Source organism: Leucoraja erinacea, chromosome 1 (genome assembly GCF_028641065.1).
Source record: "Leucoraja erinacea ecotype New England chromosome 1, Leri_hhj_1, whole genome shotgun sequence".
Classification (NCBI taxonomy): domain Eukaryota; kingdom Metazoa; phylum Chordata; class Chondrichthyes; order Rajiformes; family Rajidae; genus Leucoraja; species Leucoraja erinaceus.
This window is the reverse complement of record NC_073377.1, coordinates 15,603,347-15,618,322: the sequence shown is the minus strand read 5'-3', so window position 1 is coordinate 15,618,322 and position 14,976 is coordinate 15,603,347. Positions and strand designations below refer to the sequence as shown.

The 14,976-nt window shown below is 41.9% G+C and overlaps 1 protein-coding gene across 1 annotated transcript in view; it reads right to left on the bottom strand.

The window, feature by feature from the left end:
* Positions 1-1,177: 1,177 nt before the first annotated feature.
* Positions 1,178-14,976, bottom strand: part of tspan36 (tetraspanin 36) — a 28,586-nt gene continuing 14,787 nt past the window's right edge. Inside the window, exons 3-7 of the mRNA XM_055655156.1 lie at positions 13,323-13,397; positions 11,453-11,548; positions 6,269-6,415; positions 2,792-2,875; positions 1,178-2,215 (exon numbers count right to left, since the gene is read on the bottom strand). Of these exons, the coding sequence (XP_055511131.1) occupies positions 2,129-2,215; positions 2,792-2,875; positions 6,269-6,415; positions 11,453-11,548; positions 13,323-13,397 (489 nt within the window). The 3' untranslated portion in view covers positions 1,178-2,128. The remainder of the gene's footprint in view (positions 2,216-2,791; positions 2,876-6,268; positions 6,416-11,452; positions 11,549-13,322; positions 13,398-14,976) is intronic.

Sequence of the window (14,976 nt, the reverse complement as noted above, 5' to 3'; positions counted from 1 at the left end):
CCTCTCACCCACTGTCTCCTTCCCCTCTCTCTCACAGAGAGTCTGTCCCCTTTGCACAGGCACTCTCGCGGCAGCGGCCCGGGATGCTCGCACTGTCTGGACTGCCCCATGGCCGAAGCTGCAGCGAGCGACTCGCTAGCCACGCAAATACTCGTCAGCCCCGCAAACTCACCAGTCCCGGCTCCCCGCATCTGTATCCGCTCGCTGCTCCCATCCCTCAGCCCCGGCTCTCCAACACCCGCGGACCATGCAGTTTATCCGAGTTTTGACATTTTTGTTGATCACAGAATTTCTCACCACAGAGCATGAGAAATTTCTGATCAGCGTGAGTGCGTGAGAGTTTGTTTGAGGGCGTGATTCTCACGCTCAAATCGTGAGAGTTGGCAGCCCTGCTTGTGTTCTTCGAGTGATTATAATGGTGGCAGAGCCTTGGGGAACAACAATTAAAATTACTGGCCGAGTATCTTAGAAAATGTTAGACTACGGAAAACTGCAACCTTCAAGTTAAATGTCAATGGCAGCTTGTAGCAATTTACATGTACACAAACATGTCAACTCCTCTCCCCTGCTCAGCAAGGTCTAAAACAATTCTACAAATACACACATTTCCAGACACTTAGGTTGCAACTAATCATCCTCAGAAATTTCAAACTTGCCAAGATAATGGTAACATGGTAATCCACAGATACAGTCACCACTTTAGTCTCTGTACAAGTCCACCACATTATCTGAAACAACAACATTTTGGGTTGGGACCTAACCATTGATGCACAACTTTACTTTTAGTACTTTAAAGATACAGGGTGAAACAGGTACTTTGGCCCACTGAGTCCACACCATACACCAACCTAAACACTAGGTACAATTTTATCAAAGCCAATTTACCTACAAACCTGTACATCTTTAGAATGTGGGTGGAAACCCGAGCACGCAAAGAAAATCCATACGCTCGCAGGCGAAACGTACAAACTCCAGACAAACAGCACCAGTAGTTAGAATCGACCCCAAGTTTCTAGCACCTTAAGGCAGCAACTCTACTGCAGGCCCAAAATGTTAACACCAGGTGCTATCAAACATCCTGAGCTGTCGACATTTCAAACAATATTACACAACCAAGTGTAATGGAAATGGAATGGAAATGCTCGATCAATAATTAGATTTTAAACTGCTGCAAAGATGTGTTTCTTTAATTTTTATTAACATTATACACATTCATGTGAGCATAAAAAGCTGTCTCCAAGCCAGGTATGGATTACATTTATAGGAAAGACTGAGAATTGAACTATTACAAAACACCAATTCAAGACAATACTATTAAAAATGAGACAGGAAAAATGGTCTCAGTAACTATGATCAAGGAGTGAAAAATCATAAACTGCCATTTTTGAAGATTAGAAAAAAATACAAGCACTTTTAAATTTTCAAACTTGAATGTACTTATAGGCAACACAGGTCAGATAGAACAACTTAGCTATAATTATTGAATCAATTTATTTTTAATCATCAAGTAAATGTGCAACAATTTATCCTCTAGTTAATTGTATTCACAGCCAAGGAAAGAATTAGTGATTTGTGCACAGTTCTTTTTTAAATCACAGCAAAAGTGGGTTCTTGCTATTGAACGCCAAGGACAAAATTCCAAACTAGTTTAAGGCAAATAAGTGCGACGGTGGTTACAGCAGCCTGTTAAAAGTAAATTGAACAAAGGCAAATTGTATCCTTGGATTAAGGTCCCCTGGTGAACCAAACTACACCCCATCAACTGAATGCAAAATGAAACATGGTCATCCGACTACAAGTTATTAAATATTGTGGATCCTTCTTCCCCAGAACCAAGTGGGCAGCTCCTTTCAAATGCAACCCCCGACCATTTATTCCACTTTGGTTACAATACTACCGCTCAATTGAAGAGCCACAAAGGGGAGAAGTGTTGCATAGATTATGATCAGCACAATTTAGTCCAGTGGTCCAAGTTAACAACCGATAGCTTCAAAAGTAAAAATGCTTTGTGGTGGTTCCCATTTTACAAATAGTTGGAAATAAATTGGTGGGTCTAAACATTCTTCCACTTGTTAATAGTGCAATGGTTCTTAAAGGCAAGCTCAAGTCTTCAGGGCTTGGGTTTCCTTCATGCGTATGTTCCTGATAGGATAGGGACGTAGCCACTCTCCTGTCGTTTGCAGGCGAGCACACAGATGCTGATCATGCCAAAGAGCTGAAAGAGGAAACAAGTTAAATGAATTGACATACTTTTGCCTGTACAAGCCAAATCTTGTTTAGCAGTACGCATGGGCCAAGACTAAAACAAATTAACTACCATCAGTATTTAACAGTTGTAAATAGCAAGCTGCAGGTGGTGCAACCAAAGGAGCTGCTTTCCCATTGCTCAAGTGAATCTAGGAATTTTATGTAGCGTTTATATCCTCTCCCAGTGACCACATGGAATACCCCCGCTTGCTGCTCCATTTTCTCTTGTTACTAACATGTACGACTTGGTAGGGCACTTGGTCACTAATTGCTCATATTGTGGTAATTATGTGGTAGAATTCAGGAATGCGGAGAGTGAAAGTTAGAGATGCAGGTGAAGGGGGAACTGTTTTGTTCTTAAACTCAATGAGGATAGTGGCCGTCATTGCAAAAACAACTCTACCACACGAGTCTTTGGGAAATAACAATAACCTAACTTCACCAATACAGGGTTCTCAGGCATTACCCATTTGTGCACAACAGCCAGCCTACCACTTCTGCATTTCCCTCAGAGCATCAATGTAGGTCAGTGCTAACAAGTCACCTGAATGATGATAAATCCCAGGGTGGTCAGCATAACGTAGCTCAGAATAGATTCCAAGTTTTTCTCCAATTTGGACTCGCAGCCCTAGGACAGAAAACATTTTAAATCAATCAATCAAGCTAAAGAAAGGTAGTGTTGTTTCTAAAGAGTATTATCCAACATAAATTTAATGCTAAAAGAGACAAAGGCCTGGAACTCAGCAAGTCAGGCAGCATCGCTGGAGAACATGGACAGGTGACGTTGACATCCCGACCCGGGTGTCAGAGGTTATGGGGAAAAAGCAGGAGAATGGGGTTAGGAGGGAGAGGTAGATCAGCCATGATTGAATGGACTTATTCTGCTCCCATCACTTATGATGATCTTATGATCTATCCATGTTCTCCTAGATGCTGCCTGACTTGCTGAGTTATTACAGCACTGTGTTTTTGTATGCTATCATCTGTAGTTCCTGGTTTCTACTAAAATGTAATGCTTTACTCTTGCCCAATCACCTCCAGTTCAGAAGGGTTCTAGTCCTGGGTAGCCTACTACCTTTAAAAAAATAAATAAATAAATAAAAATTGGAATACAGTGGATAAGGCAGCATCTCAGAATACAGATAGGTGACGTTTCGGTCTCAGTCCGAAGTGTTGCCTAGCCATGTTCTCCAGAGATGCTGCTTGGCCCACCAAGTTACCCCAGCGCTGTCTTTTCTTGTAAACCATCAGCTGCAGTTGTTAGGTTCTCCATTTTATGATGTTCACTGGCTTGCCATCAGTATCTGGAGGATGAACCGCTTGCATTGACACAATATGAACAACTACCTGTCAGTCCATCCACTAAAAACTTGCTTCAAGTTGCACAGTTCACCTCCCTGCCTTAGTATTCTTGAAGGTTTAGTTAGTTTTTGTTAACAAAAATACTTTTGAACACTTTAAAAATAGTGACCAACAGCTGTCAGAATTAAAGGACGTTCCTTTAGAAAGGAGATGAGGTGACAATAGACAATAGGTGCAGGAGGAGGCCATTCGGCCCTTCGAGCCAGCACCGCCATTCAATGTGATCATGGCTGATCATCCACAATCAGTACCCCGTTCCTGCCTTCTCCCCATATCCCCCGACTCCACTATTTTTTAAGAGCCCTATCAAGCTCTTTCTTGCTAACATCCAGAGAACCGGCCTCCACCGCCCTCCGAGGCAGAATTCCAGGTGGGTGGTGAATCTGTGGAATTAATTGCCACAGAGGTCTGTGTAAGCCAAATCAATGGGCATTTTTAAGGCAGAAATAGATAGATTCTTGATTAGCATGGGGTTATGGGGAGACGACAGGAGAATGGGGTTAAGAGGGAAAGATAGATAAGCCATGATTGAATGGTGGAGTAGACTTGATAGGCCAAATGGCCTAATTCCACTCCCATCACTTATGAATACATGCACTTCTGTCAAATGGGACTATCCATTGGGCAAAGAGCATCTCAGAACGTGTCTATTTATAGATACGCAGACTCATTTCCCCAAAGTCAAACAGAGTTCAGTTCTCAATGTAGATGTACAGCATCTGCATTTTAATTTTCAGATAGCTCAAGTAACAGATTGTTGTGGGGACTAGCTGTTCACAGCTAGGATTAGCATGTAATGGTGGTGAGGAGATCGACCAAAGGGACAGATGAATGCACACGGACATGCATCACTTGATGGGGAAAATGAAAGATTAAACACTCAAGTACAATAAGCAACTGGAACGTTGATTTAAATAAAAGACTTGCTCAAGTTTAGGGACCCATCTGGAATATTGTGCACAGGTCTGATATCCCTACTGCAAGCAAATCATTCTGTTGTAGAGGGACTGCAGCAGTGCTTAAGGCAACACTGGGCCTTCGTTTGAGAATAAAGCAAACCTCATTGAACAGAGATGGACAGATAAGAGAATGCGGTTTCCTCATTGGGTTGACTGAAACCAGTCATTTAAGATTGTTATAATTTTTAGATGGTGGGAAATCAAGGCACAGAAACATAGAAAAATAGGTGCCAGAGTAGGCCATTCAATATGATCATGGCTGATCTGCTAAAATCAGTACCCCGCTCCTGCTTTTTTCCCCATATCCCTCGATTCCAGTAGCCCTAATAAGAGGTAAATCTAACTCCCTCTTGAAAACATCCAGTGCATTGGACTCCACTGCCTTCTGTGGCAGAGAAGTCCACAGATTCATAACTCTGGGTGAAGAAGTTTTCCTCATCTCAGCCGTAAATGGCCTAGCCCTTATACTTGAACTGTGATCCCCTGGTTCTGGACTCCAACATCTGCAACATATTCTCTGCATCTAGCCTGGTCCAATCCTGTAAGAATTTTATATGTTTCTACAAGATCCCCTCACACTCTTTCTGAGTTCCAGTAAATGCATGCTAAGTCGACCCACTCTTTCACCATACGTCATCATTTGTCAATTGCACCATCCTAGGAATTAACCTAATGAACCTACGCTGCACACCCTCAAAGCAATAATGTCCTTCCTCAAATTAGGAGACCAAAGTTGCACACAATACTCCAGGTGCATTCTCACCAGGGCCCTGTACAACTGCAGTAGGACCTCCTAATCTCAAATCCTCTCGCAATGAAGGCCAACATGCCATTAGCTGTCTTCACTGCCTGCTGTGCCTACATGCTTAATTTCAGTGACTAATGTACAAGCACACCCAGGTCTCATTGCACCCCCCCTTTACCTAATCTGACACCATTCAAACATACACCAAGGCAATGACGCAAGTGCAGGAAAATATTATTGAAATAAAAGATTAGCTGCAATCTTATCAAATACTGCAGCAGCCACAAGGACATACGGGTATGGTTTACTGACTATTTCTCAGATCAATATTCTGAGTATATATGCCACGTCATGAGGTATAGGAGTATTAAACCTTCCTACCCATAGTAAAAGACAAAGATGGCCCATGCTGCAAGGAAACTCTTCGTCCAAAATATGCATAATTAAGATGATATTCTAAATACAATCCCTTCACTCCAATCTTAGATCTACCTGGCAATAAGTGTGGCAAAAATAACTGAGAAAATACGGACAGGAAGTGTTAATTTGAAACCAGAAAATACTCGATTTGGATGTCATAGATTGCAAAATTATGGTGAGAGTAAATTACATATGATAGACAGCAAGAGAAAACCAGCATTTTCATACAATCATGTTTTTTCAAATTGTAAATTGGGCCGATTCAAATAGATTCCTGCCAAGTTTAGGGCCTCTTGTACCGTCACAGGAAGACTCTGGGACTAGCGACAAGATACAGATCTAAACTTCACTTTGATTGAAATCAAACTTTAAAATAAACTGTTCCCCACCCAAACCATTTTGTAATTGTAATTAATTTGTTAGCCAAGTATATTTTGCAACGTACATAGAAAAGCAGAGCATTAACCACATTGACAGTATTAGAAGCACTGCTACAAATTCTGACAGGTAAACAGCCTGCAAATTTGACACCTACTCCAGTGTTGAGCAGCTCGGGTTGACTTGGATTGCCCGTGCAGTTGGTAAATTCAATCTTACAGCAGCTGATGGGTAGAGTCTTGTTTGCTTTGAACCACTCAGTTTTTTCCCAGTAGGTGAAGTTCAGAATTCCACAGCACGTCATCTGCAGGAAAAGATGGAAACATTAGGACTACTTCTTCATGCATTCAGAGCCAGAGTGCAGGTGTTCACAATTATATTTCACAAGTTCTAGGAGCAGAAATAGGCCATTCGGCCCTTTCAATCATGGCTGATCCATCTTACCTTGATTTACTACTGAATGCCAATATTTTTGTCGAGCCAAATGAATGGCCTGATCACACCAAGTTGGCCAGATGTCTAAAGTACCAGCATGTTGTGGTGCATTTATTCACATTTTTGGTGTTGTAGGCATGGAGATGGCCTGCTGATTACATGGAGATGCTTCCGACCTTCTGTCTCTCTATGAGAAGCAGGTTCTTGTGTTCTTCAACATGCAGTTGAGGGCATAGATACATTGTATAATAGTCACCCATGCGAATTGAAATACTAGCAAGAATGTCTTAAATTTGCACAAATCAAAAAGGGTTTTTTTGGGGTTTTTTTAAAATGGAATTTAGAGTTGGTTTAGTTGAAGATGATCAGGCATTTAGAAACAGTGGAAAGACGTGAAACTGTAAGAAGGCCAGCAGGGCAGTCGTCAACAGGCAAGACCTTGGTTTCCATCTCGTGGCAAGTGTGACCCGCATACCGTTTTGGCCTTGATGTATAATCCCCAAATGAGATGCAATGAATGAATAGAACTTCCCTCCACAACATTTATACAAAGCACTGGGTACATGACCAATGCGGGCATGGACATCTTATTGCCTGGGCAAGAGGGAGAATTTAGCTAATTTACTTCCACTGGTTATTTTACCAAGTTATGGTAGAGGCATCAGATTACATCCTCGTCAATATTTATCAGACATCACCTCTACTACCTGAGGAAATTTAGTACGTCTCCAGTGACTCTTGGAAACGTTTACAGATGCATCATGTTAATAAATCACAGGAGCAGAAGTAGGCCATTCGCCCCATCAAGTCTATGCTGCCATTCATTCATGGCGGAGCTATAATTCCCTCTCAACCCCATTCTCCTGCCTTCTCCCCAAAATGGAGATTGACATCTTTACTAATGAAGATTGTCAATCTTCGCTTTAAAAATACTCAATGACTTGACCTCCACAACCATCTGTGGCAATGAATTCCACAGATTCACCACCATCTGGCTAAAGAAAATCCCCCACATCTCCATTCTAAAGGTGCGCCCTTTTATTCCGAGGCTGTGCCCTCCGATTCTAGACTCGCCCACTAGTGGAAACATCCACTTTATTCATGCCTTTCACTATTCGGTAATTTTCAATGAGGTTCCTCCCTCATCCTACGAAACTCCAGCGAGTACAGGCCCAGTGCCATCAAATGCTAATCATACTTTAACCCAATCATCCCTGTGATCATTCTCAATAACTTACTCTGGACTTTCTCCAAAGCCAGCACATCCTTCCTCAGAAATTGGGCCCAAAACCCAATACTCCGAATGCAGTCTGACCAGTGCCATATAAAGCCACAGCATTCCATCTTTATTTTTACATTCTAGTCCATTTGAAATAAATGCTAGCCTCCCTTACTGCATTTGCATCCCTTACTACTGATTCAATTTGCAAATTAACTTTTTGGGAATTCAGCACAAGCACTTCCAAGTCCCTTTGCGCCTCAGATTTTTGAATTCTTTCCCCATTTAGAAAATAGTCTACACCTTTATTCCTACTACCAGTATGCACGATTACACACTTTCCTAACCCGTCTTCCATCTGCCACTTTTATTGCCCATTCTCCCAACCTGTCCGTCCTTCCGCAGACTTCTTCCTTCTCTACACTACTTGTCCGTCCGCCCATCTTCATATCATCTGCAAACCTAGCCACAAAGCATTCAATTCCCTCATCTAAACGATTGATATACAATGTGAAGAGTAGCAGCCCCAGCACAGATCCCTGAAGAACTGATAGTCACTGGCAGACAACCAGATCTCACTCTTTGCCTTCTGCCATCCAGCCAACCTTCTATGCATGCTAATATCTTCCCTCTGATACCATGGGTTCTCATCGTCTTCAGCAGCGTCACATGCAGCACGTTGAAGGCCTTCTGAAAATTCAGGTGAATAACATCCACCGACTCTCCTTTGTCTATCCAGCTATTTACTTCCTCAAAGAATTCCATCAAATTCGCCAGGCAAGATTCCCCTTCACAAAATCATGCCGACTTCGGGCTATGTTATCATGTGCTTTCAAGTACTCGGAAATCTCATCAATCAACTTGAGCCAGCTCATTCCAAATGTCTCTATAGCCACCTTGACTTAGTAATTCTGACACATCTGATTTCATCTTCTCCGTCTCAAACTGCAGGTTGCATTTTTTCATATTATGGTCACTACTCCTAGGGGTTCCTTTACCTTCAGCTCCCTAAGGAAACCCAGTTCATTCCACAGTCAGAATTGCCTTCCTAGTAGGCTTGACCACAAGCTACTCCAAACAGCCATCTCATAGGCACTCTACAAATTCTTTCTCTTGGGATCCAGTACCAACCTGATTTTCCCCAATCGACCTGCATATTGAAATGTCCCATGGCACTATGTCATGATGTATGACAGCTTTGGTTGGGAACCTTTCTATCCAAGTCATGTTTAATACTCAAGCCGGTCATTTGACAATATACGAATAATGTAAACTAAGTTATTATCTACACCTGGATGACAAACAGTGGAATTTTCACACAGAGAGTGGTGAATCTCTGGAATTCTCTGCCACAGAAGGTAGTTGAGGCCAGTTCATTGGCTACATTTAAGAGGGTGTTAGATGTGGCCCTTGTGGCAAAAGGTATCAGGGGGTATGGAGAGAAGGCAGGTACAGGATACATAGAAACATAGAAATTAGGTGCAGGAGTAGGCCATTCGGCCCTTCGAGCCTGCACCGCCATTCAATATGATCATGGCTGATCATCCAACTCAGTATCCTGTACCTGCCTTCTCTCCATACCCCCTGATCCCCTTAGCCACAAGGGCCACATCTAACTCCCTCTTAAATATAGCCAATGAACTGGCCTCAACTAAAAATGATGAAATGATTCAATTTATTGTCATTGTCAGTGTACAGTACAGAGACAACGAAATGCATTTTTAGCATCTCCCTTGAAAGGGAGACACAGGGCGTCGCGGTGTGCCCGCGCCTGCCGCCGTAATTACATTCCATTACAGGCAAAGGTGGGTGAAGTGTCTTGCCCAAGGACACAACGACAGTATGCACTCCAAGCGGGATTTGAACCGGCTACCTTCCGGTTGCCAGCCGAACTCTTAGCCCATTGTGCTATCTGTCGCCCCTGTGGCAGAGAGTTCCAGAGATTCACCACTCTCTGTGTGAAAAAAGTTCTTCTCATCTCGGTTTTAAAGGATTTCCCCTTTATCCTTAAGCTGTGACCCCTTGTCCTGGACTTCCCCAACATCGGGAACAATCTTCCTGCATCTAGCCTGTCCAACCCCTTAAGAATTTTGTAAGTTTCTATAAGATCCCCCCTCAATCTTCTAAACTCTAGAGAGTATAAACCAAGTCTATCCAGTCTTTCTTCATAAGACAGTCCTGACATCCCAGGAATCAGTCTGGTGAACCGTCTCTGCACTCCCTCTATGGCAATAATGTCCTTCCTCAGATACCGAGTTGGATGATCAGCCGTGATCATATTGAATGGCCGAATGGCCTACTCCTGCACCTATTTTCTATGTTTCTATTCTGCACCAACCCTGTGGCACACCATTGGTCACATGTTCCCCAAGTCATTAAAAATAACTTCACAGCTAACCTTTGACTCCTTCCTCCAGAGGAATTCAATTGGCCATCTCACCTTGGACTTTATATGATCCAACCTTCTAGATATCTCGGTTGCAGCGTCAAAGTATGTTATTAGTATGTTTTACGATGCCAATCAGATTTATAATTTCTGCAATTCTCAATTAGGTTTACTCCTGGTCAAGGCTCAGGAGAAATCCAGGATTAAGTGTTAGATGCACTTGCCTACATCTGCTTGCTAAGAGCTGCTGTTAAATTTATCAAGAATTCCAAAAAGCCCATGTATAGCCTATATTTCAAAGAGTGATCATTTCTAGTTATTCTGGTTGAAATGAAAAAGTGCCATGTTGAAATGACATCAGTGACATGCTTGAAGGCAAAGGTGACTGAACAACACTGGGGCTTGAGAAGTGGCTTCCCCCACATCACCATTACGGTAAGACAAGATTGTTTGGTTGTACAGTTGTCCAATAACTTCATCTTTGGCATCAGGGTCACATGATGTTACCTACATAAAAATAAAGAATTTTCTCTCCCCTCCCCTTATCCCATTCCTACCATTGACTTAGCTTCAGCAAGACTTAATGCTGGATAGCAGCTCAATTGTAACCTTTAATTTAGTCATTCATTTGTGGCAAATGATAACTTTTCAACAATATAGGCAACCCTCATGTTTCAAGGAGTAGGGGTGGGTTGAGTCCTAAAAATAGTCCATATCATGATTTATAATGCAAAGCCATCTATGACTTTAGACGGGACACATTGCGGAAACAGGACCTTTGGCCAACGAGTCCACAGCGATTATCTGGATGCTTTCAAGAGAGAGTTAGATAGAGCTCTTAAAGATAGTGTTAGGGGATATGGGGAGAAGGCAGGAACCAGGAACGGGGTACTGATTGTGGATGATCAGCCATGATCACAGTGAATGGCGGTGCTGGCTCGAGTGGCCGAATGTCCTACTCCTGCACCTGTTGTCTATTGCACATCAATCTCGTGTGGGACCTTGTCAAAGGCTTTTTGAAAGTCCAGATACACACCCACTGGCTCTCCCTTATCCATTCTACTTGTTACATCCTCAAAAAATTCCAGATTAGTCAAGCATGGTTCCCCTTCATAAATCCATGCTGACTTGGACTGATTATGTCACTGCTTTCCAAATGGCTGCTATTACACCTTTCATAATCGACTCAAGCATCCTCCGCACTACCAATGTAAGGCTAACTGGTCGATAATTCCATGTTTTCTCTCTCCCTCCTTTATTAAAAAGTGTAGTTACATTGGCTGTTATTAACTCCATATTACCTGTGTCTGCAAGTAGTCCACAGCTCTGCTTTCTGCATTTTCCCCATTATATTTATCAAAGACAGCCACCATGGATTTATCCAAACTATCATGGACCTGTGGGAATAAACAGTCAATTAATCTAATTTCTAACACAATATGTGCACATTGAAGAAATCATTTATTTCCAATAATTGGAAGCACAGAAATCTTACTCTGGTATGGTTCCATGTTGACCTTCTTGCTAATTGGGAAATTAAAATAGATTCAAGGTAGGGCATAGTACATTTTAGATCCTCTGAGCAGATACGATGGTGCATTCAAGAGACTTTTAGTTTAGTTTCCATGTGCCTTTTAGACACTGTAGGCACATAGAAATGCAGGAAATGGATTATGTGCAGGTAAATAAGAATTGGTCTTGTTCAGCACAGACATTGTGGGCCAAAGGATCAGTTCCTATGCTAAACTGTATGGTGGAATACATTTGTTTGTGTTTTTTATTAATTAGCACAATGGTTTTGTTTGTTTAATTTTCCACTATGCCCATGACTAATTATACAAAAATCCTTGATTACTATTTTAAACCTTTGTTTAAAAAAATATAAAAGCAGATTAGCATCTGGCACTCAAGGTTGCCTCACTTTTTATTGATTTATTTTTAAATCAGCATTATCCCTAATTCGCAATATCCTGGAATCATCCAGTTTTGACTAAACTCCCTGAAGCTGCACAGCCTCCAAAATAGAGGGCTCTATTCTAAGCAGATTAAATTCTGAGCAGAATAAACATTCCCCATCCCAAGTGCAAGGAGGTTTCTCACCTAAGGCCTAAATGCCTTGGCTTATTATTCCCAGACATAAGTGACCCATGGTTTTCAAACTCCTCAGCTATTGAGAATTCTCTGCCACAGCAAGCAGTGGAGGCCAATTCACTGGATGTTTTCAAGAGAGAGTTAGATAAAGCTCTTAGGGCCAAAGGAATCAAGGGATATGGGGAGAAAATAGGAACAGAGTACTGATTTTGAATGATCAGCCATGATCATATTGAATGGCGGTGCTGGCTCGAAGAGCCAAATAGCCTACGCCTGCACATATTTTCTATGTTTCTAAAATAAATTCACCTGCTGTCCTGCAAGAGTTTACGATCTCTCATTCTCCCAAACTTGGAGAAAATACAGGTCTACTCTGCGCAATTAAATGCAGAACTCTTCAATGCCCTTTGTCCAAGGCAAATACTATCTCTTGTATAATATTAAGACTGTGTACATAATCCAGTTGCAGAGTCACCAAGGCCCTATACAATTGTAATCATAATGATTTCTCTCAAGGCCAACATATAATGGCCTCGAGGCTTCATGTCAACTTTTGGGTCGCAAACACGAACTTTTCATGCATCTCACCAAGTTTCATTTCTGTTTTGAATTGAATACTTTATCAGCACCCTTATGTATGCAAGCAAATAATTTCAAAGTTAAAGTATCCTGCGGCAGGTACTCCTTTATTCTTCTTCTCCTCCTCCCTCCCCACCCCCAACCCCTCCCCCACGGCAGTTCCCCCATGCCGGGTCCTCCATTGATGTGCCCAATAGACGACTTTTTCATTCCTCCCAACACCTTCCCTCATACCTGTTCTTTCCTCATCCACTGAGAATAAATGCATCCACCCTTTTACCACCTCCTGTTTTTACATTAGCACGTTTGAATCACTAGTTGGACCAGACAAATATCTTGAAGGTCACAAATAGCTGCTTTCCAACGAACCCAAATAAGCGGGTCCCTGCTGTATTTCACAATCATCAAGATTTCATGCATTTTGCTGCTGTCTCGTAGCCAAATTTTATTAAAGGAGAAATAGTAGTCTGAAAAATGCTGTTATATTCATCTTTTAAGTACCTGTCTTCTGTAGACGAATCCCAGAACAAAGGCAGATACCTCTGCAGCAGAAATGACAAGGAGGATGAACAGAAACTAAAAATAAAAACACAATCAGTATTAGCAACATTCCTTACAGCTTTTGTCGAGTATTTACATCAAACAAATTCCATGCCTTGGATAGAGGAAAAGGCACCCCACCGAATTTGCCATTTGACAAGTTTATCCATTCCCTGTACAAATCCTACTTTTCACTCAGCTACCTCCAAGTTTTCTTACGCAGAGCAGCACAACGCACCAACATGGTGAGTGGCCTTTGAACGTTTTTCCCATGTATCCTAATAAACACGACACCAAATTTGGGCTGAAGCCACTGGTAAATACACTATATTTTACCACTACAAATCAGATCAAGGCTTGGTTGTGCAGGCAATAGCAAGAGAGGTCCCAACGCCACCCTACTAGTTTTGTGGCCTTAATAATCAGTACGTGGGAACTACATTTATTGGCCCAAGTGATATTTTCTACCGTACTAGAATTAGATGGCCAGTATAGCTTACATTAGCATTGAAGTCAGATGGCAAGAATTGACAGCTTGATTGATCTGCAAATCTTGTCCAAGACTCAGCCATGAAATAAATCCCTGTTATTTGCATAGTTGGATGTAATTGGAAGAGGGGGAACCCACCATGGTTTTGGACACCACCGTCCAGGTCAGTTTATTGTCACATGTACCAATTAAGGTACAAGCGAAATCTGAGTTACCATTCAGCTAAATGACACCGCCACATAAAATAAAAGTTAACATGTACTTAAAATAACTAAACAGAAGAAAGGACAGACAGACTGTTGGCAGATATAAAAATTAAAAGAGAGAAAAGCCAGTGAGGGGCAAGTCATCTTGTCAACCTAGTATTTAATTTGTACAGGGAGGTTTCACGGCAGTAGGGTCATGACCCATGACCCGTTGCTACGCCAAGTGGAGTACACGCGATGAACTGCAGGTATGCACTTACCATTGTTTCCAGCGTAGTGGGCCCGTTAAAACCCGCCAAAATTGTTAATTTTTGTGCTGTAAATAATTATGGAAATCGGGATAAGCGTGAGAGACATTTTTGTATGTAAAACCCCACTTGAGAACCATGGGCGATTTAAAAATTTTACAGACAGATTTATCACTTCTGAAACTTGTTAGATGCGAAAAGAATCAAGAAAAAACACAAAAAATGCCTTAGTTGATGAAATGCAGTGAGCAAATGGCCAATGTTCGCCAAGCACTCTGGCTGTTGTCCCTTCAGCTCTCACTTCTCTTTACCTTCATTTCATTTCACTTCTGGAATTCTGAAGTTGGGTACATGTCTCTCACACTTACCCCAACTTCCACAATTTTTTACAGCGCAAAAATTCAACATATTGGCATTTTTTAACAGGTAGGAAAGTACGCATTTCTTGCATTAATAAATATACCGAAAGTTACGGATGTCCTCTAGATGGATTGAGCGGCTCCGTGCTTCAAGCCCTATGACCCAGTGACCTTACGTGCAACCCCCCCTATTAGCATTCACATCTAGACTACACTCGTGTTTTGTTGACTTGTACTTAAATCACTCATCTGCATTTAGTACTCAAGATCATCAGTCTTCTTCGCTCTCCCAGTTACTAAACAACATTTCCT